Genomic DNA, 5333 nt, shown 5'->3' with positions numbered 1-5333 from the left:
ATCAAGTCCCAGAAGGGCTGTGCTTCTCCCTGAGGGGTCTTCCCCTGAGCTGGGCCTTGAGGGGCCTATGCTTACAATGCCAAAGCTTTCCAGACCAAGATGAGATACATGATCCACAAGGTGGCTGCCCCTAAGGGAATACTAGGACGAGACACGAGGTGAGGCCAGATTCCCAAGAGCAATCCGACAAGCACAGTCCTGGGGTACTCACCCTCCCTCGCTGCTGCCACGGCTGCTCGTGGGAAGAGGCTCTAAGTGTCAGTTGTTCTCTGTCTGAATGGACATGGTCACCTGGGCAGAGGAAGCTGTGCATCTGACCCAAAGGCTGGGCGGCCCCCACTGGAACCCTGGCAAAACATCTGTGGAAAGCTGGGCCAGGATTTTCCCCTAGCTGGGTTACTATGCCTGCATTTCCCAGGAGGCAGAAATAGGAGGCCCAAGGTCAGGGTTGCTCTGGAAGTAGCCTCAAGCCTGGAAGCACTTAGCGTCCAAAGGAACAAGAACAGCCTCAGTACTGGGCGACACAATATAACCATTCAGTTACCAACGAGGCTACCAACCCAGTTCCTCTCACAAAGGATGGCAGTGGCGAGGGGACACGAGGAGGGGGGATGTGGAGTGAAGCCCGGTCTGACCTGGCGGCCTTGAGAGGAGACTCGGAAGCTTCACCTGTGGTCTGCAGGTGAGGAGCCTTCCTGTGGGCGCTACACTCACCAATACTGCTTTCTGTCCTCTTCCCTCTGCTGCTTAATCAAACATCTACTAAGTAAAAGGCCCCATGGTGTGCTTTTCTCTTCTTTGCCACCCCTCTCATGCTTTACACGGAGTAGATGCTAATGTGAGTGAAAATGTTTCAACTGACCTAACGCAAATCCTCTGAAGATAGCTGCTCAGTGGGTCACTAGGAGACCAGTGTACCCACCGTTCCCGGGCCGCTGGGGAGTCTGCATAACAGGAACACGTGGGCGTGGAAGAGCCGGTGCCTGAGCTGGCTTCTGCCCTCCCTCCAGGGCACCTCCCATCTCTCCCCAACCCAGCCTCCCTCGAGAAAGTCAACCATTATGTGGCTCGCCTCGATGGCTGTGCTGTGGGACAACGCCCTCCTCCCGCTAGAAAGGGACTGAGGAGGTCCGCAATATAATCGCGGGACTCCCCTGCATACGCACCCAGGGGGCAGTTTCCAAACAACATGCAGGTGGGGTGGGGGCAGAGTCCTGGTTTCTAGAAAGCTGGGCCATCTCTCCAGAGCTCCCGCAACCCAGAGCAGGGAGAGGGAAGGGAATAAACAAACAGAAATGCTGACGCCTGTACAAAAGAACTATACAATTTACATATATATTTATGTACAGTATATAAATCTCTTTCTTCTCAGTCCCAACAACACCCTCCCCCACAAAAAAACCTAAAAGTTGTCAGTAGCAGATCCAAAAACTTACAATAAAAGAGAATAAACAGTCTTTCTTCCCTTTCCTTTTCCCACTGTGGTATTAGATATTGGTGTTTACAAATGAAACCAAAAAGAAGAAAACACACAAATAAGACTTATTAAAAGTGCAAACACGGTGGGCTTCACTTATGTTACGTGGGATGTGGCTGGGCCGTGGGCAATGTAGCTCAGGTGTCTGATGATCTGTCCTGCCTCCCTGGTCTTTCCACCTGCCCTTTGGTTTTCTGCTCCTTAGACGAGGCGTCCTACTGAGAAGGGAAGGTACATAAGCGAGAAGAAGTTAGAGTTGGGTTTATGAAAAAATCCAACTACATTTATCTATGTCCCCAAAAGAGCGGCCTTTTCCACCTGCTGTTAGACATGGGTCTGGGCCAGACACAGTTGGCCTAGACTTGCAGGTAAACCCACGTTTCACCAGCCTCTCCTTTACCACAGGAGGCATCTCAGAGGCAACCAGGACAAGTCTGGCATTTCAGAGAACTAGGCTTTGCCTCATAAGCACATTGAGGGTGTGCACTCTGCACAAACCATACTTCTCCCAGGTGCCAGCCTTTCAACCTGGGGCAGAAGTGGCAGGTGCTTGTTTACAGGTGGGGATGGCAGGATCCTCATAGCACTAACCAATCTTTCTTTTGTGTCCTCAGGAAAAAATGTGAAAATTGAAGGCTAGATAACTTGTCCAATCCCTCCACTCCCGCTGCACTACTAAAGCTGCATGAGGGGTCCCAACGATGGGACCCCAGAAAGAAGGCAACTTACTGAATGGGTTTGTGCCAAAGTTTGTGTTTTTCCTGAAAAAGCTTCAAGACTGGTCACCTCGCGTTTAAAGGAGGGAACATATGACACTGAGCGGCCCTGACCCAGAAAGTGCTGCTAGGGGGTTTCTTCTATACTGGGTCCCTGTCCCCCCAACTTCTGGCAAAAGAAGAGTGCAATGGGGGAAGAGCAGAGGTCACATGGCTCATGCTTCCTCTCTCCTGGGTTCTGTGGGTGTCAGTGGCCCTGGTCTGGGTGAACCCATTACTGGCATCACCTTTTAAAAAGTCCCTCTTCCACAAGACCAGGACCCCACTAAGGTACCTCTATGGAATCCCCTCAGCTATTAGCTAAGAAGGGCTTTGGTGCTGATGGGCATTTGCATAAGCTTCTTGGGTCCTGGTTCTCCAAGTCACAGAATGTCAGAGGTGGAAAGAATCTTAGTGATCCTCTGGTGCGGCCCCTTTATGTGACAAATCTGGAAACCGAGGCTCAGAGCAGTCGAGTGACTTAACCAAGGCATATTCTGCTAACACCTAATCCACCCCACAGCGAGGCTCCTGCAGGTCCCAGATCCCCTAAAGGGGGAGCTGGGAGGCAAGCACACCAAGAGCTGGGCTAGTTCCAGGTGACCCCTAGAGGCTGTGTCACTTTGTGCATGCCCCTCAACCCCTCTGGGTGGGTTTAAAGAATGGAAATTAGGATCACAGCTGTACTTCTTCCTTCTTCTGCTCTGTCTCTCTCACAGGACTGCCTTGAAGATTGAATTCATGGAGGTGGATAAAGGTTTTCGAGGAGTATAAAGTGTTGTGGAATCGACGTGAACCCACAGCTCAATGTGCCCCCAGTTATGCTAACTTTCCTTAAGGCCTGAGAACGAGAGACAGAACAAGGGTGTGGGAGTGGGGGGCGGGGGCGCGGAGTGCAGAGTAGATATTGGTATATCCAAGTTTACAGATGAGGAAACAAACTTGTAAAGATAGGCAGCTGGAAAGTGACAGAGCCAGGTTGCCTGGCTCCAAATCCCAAAGTAATCTGTTCCATCCAGCAGCTGCTTCTCTCAATGATAAGCAAAAAGATCTAAGCATATGCAGAGGGGCCGACCGCAGTCCTTGTCCCCAAGCTGAGACTCGGGAAAGATAACGTACAGCCGGCAGTAACCAGCTTTCCCTCGTGAAGGCTTACTATGCTAATCCCTTTACCTAAGTCATGTCACTGAATCCTCAGAGCAACTTTCTATGAGAGTTATAAAATGATCAAATTATCCGCATTTTAGGATGATGAAACCGAGGCTTAGAGATGGCATAGCTTTTATGTAGCGAAGCAAACTCAGACCTGGCTCTCTGCTTCCAGGACCATCCTCTAACCACCAAGGGGAGAACATACCAGAACCTGGCAGCATCCTCGGGCAATTCAAAGGGAGAGTTGGCATTATTTAAAAATGGAGGAACTAGTCTCCACCCTGCGTGCCTCACAGGATGGTGACAGTGATCCTGATGAAGGTGCTTTATAAACTGGGAAGGACCAGTTAAGAAACAGGCCCCAGCCCTCAGAATGTCTGGCCTTTTCACGCTATAGAGAATTCACCTCCCCAGTGAAGAGTCTGGTTGCTAAAAATACCTGTGTCCAGGAGGCATTCCCAAAAAATTAGGTCCCTCACACACCGGGTCCTCCCCTGACCCCTTTTCTCCCCCTACCTGGCATGCAAGCCCCTCTGAGCCCACCAGAGGGCACCGCGTGATACCAGATGACCAAGGCATGGGCTCCATTCCCTCCCTACATGCCATCTACCCAAGTGGCTTTCTGCTGGTCCCCAGAGCAGAGCGACCAAGGGACACTGATTTCAGCTCATGGGTGTGTTCCTCTACTACTACTAATTTGCTTTTGTACATTTCCCACAAACCACCTACTGGGCAAAGTTCTCCACATGCACCATCTTATTAAATCTACACACCAAATCTATGAGGTAGATAATATCTCCATTTTGTATAAAGGAAACCGAGGCTCAGAAAAGTTAGGTAACTTGCCAAAAATTACAGAGCTAGTAAGAGGCAGAGCTGGGGGTTCCCTTCAGTTCCTGTGCATCAGCTGGGATCGGCAGACATCTGGTGCCCAGCAAGGCTTCCAAGGAAGGTTGAGGAGCCTCCCCAAGCTCTGTGGACCCAAGGTCTCCACACGCAGCCTCCCTCGGGCCCATGTGCTGCACAGACCAGAACAACAAGCATAGGGCCAGGACCGAGGACAGAGTCACTGCAGACCTCTGATTCCACCCCTGCTCAGAGCAGACGTGCTCTTGGGTGGCCAGGTGTCTACACTAACCCCAGGTGGTCTCTTTCCAATATTGGCACTCTGCCTCTGCTCTGTGAAATGCACAGGTTCCAAATGTGTCAAAGCATGGTGTCACCACAAGGGGCAACCCCCTCATTCATTCATTCACTCATTTGACAAGGGTCTAATGGATTGCTACTAGGTGCTACTCACTGTGCTAGAGGTTAGGAATTGAAAAGATACAGTCCATGGCTTCAAGAGTGAATCAGAAAAGTAAACTGCAATACCTCGTGATAAGTACTATGGACAGAGGCAATAATCCTCTGAAGAATAGTAACATTGAAATTCTATTGAGTTTTTTCAGCATCTGCGGCACTATGATAAATACTCTGACTTATTGTCCCACTGAATCAGCACAAGGGCCCTGTGAGATGAATACTATGGCTGTTCCCATTTTACAGATGAAGAAACTCAAGCCCAGATGGTTGAGTGGTTTGAATGTGGTGAAAGAGCCAGTCTGGCAGAGGCGGAGTTTAAACCACGACAACGCCCTACGTCCTGGAGACTCAGAGTGCTGTGGGAATACAGAGAAGCATCCTCATCAGATAGCAGCACCCAGAGTGATGAGGTCACTCACCCCAGAAGCAGGGCCAGAACCCAGCAGTGGGGGGGGCAGGTCCTGAGACTGGGTGCCTCATGGTAACTCAGCCACTGCCTGTGCTGCCCTCTGGGTTTACACTGTCAACCGAGGGTTAGAACAAGGAACAGCCCTTAGGTCTTCTCCTAAACAATCTCGACTTTTCCAAAGCATCCATTTCAAATAAGTCAGCATCACCCAAATCAGTATCTTCAGCCCAGACCC

At 50.5% G+C, this 5333-nt stretch overlaps 1 protein-coding gene across 4 annotated transcripts in view; it reads right to left on the bottom strand.

Moving 5' to 3' along the window:
* Positions 1-6: 6 nt before the first annotated feature.
* SMOC1 (SPARC related modular calcium binding 1) overlaps positions 7-5333 on the bottom strand; it is a 134631-nt gene continuing 129304 nt past the window's right edge. The window contains exon 12 of one of the 4 annotated variants that reach the window (XM_039875371.1): positions 7-1695. In XM_039875371.1, the coding sequence (XP_039731305.1) occupies positions 1679-1695 (17 nt within the window). In that variant the 3' untranslated portion in view covers positions 7-1678. The remainder of the gene's footprint in view (positions 1696-5333) is intronic. The other 3 variants (XM_039875372.1, XM_039875373.1, XM_039875374.1) reach the window with 3 other exon arrangements.

Source organism: Pteropus medius, unplaced genomic scaffold, assembly GCF_902729225.1.
Source record: "Pteropus medius unplaced genomic scaffold, Ma_sr-lr_union100, whole genome shotgun sequence".
NCBI classification, from domain to species: Eukaryota; Metazoa; Chordata; class Mammalia; order Chiroptera; family Pteropodidae; genus Pteropus; species Pteropus medius.
The sequence above is the reverse complement of the archived record's forward strand: the minus strand, read 5'-3'. Positions and strand labels throughout refer to the sequence as shown.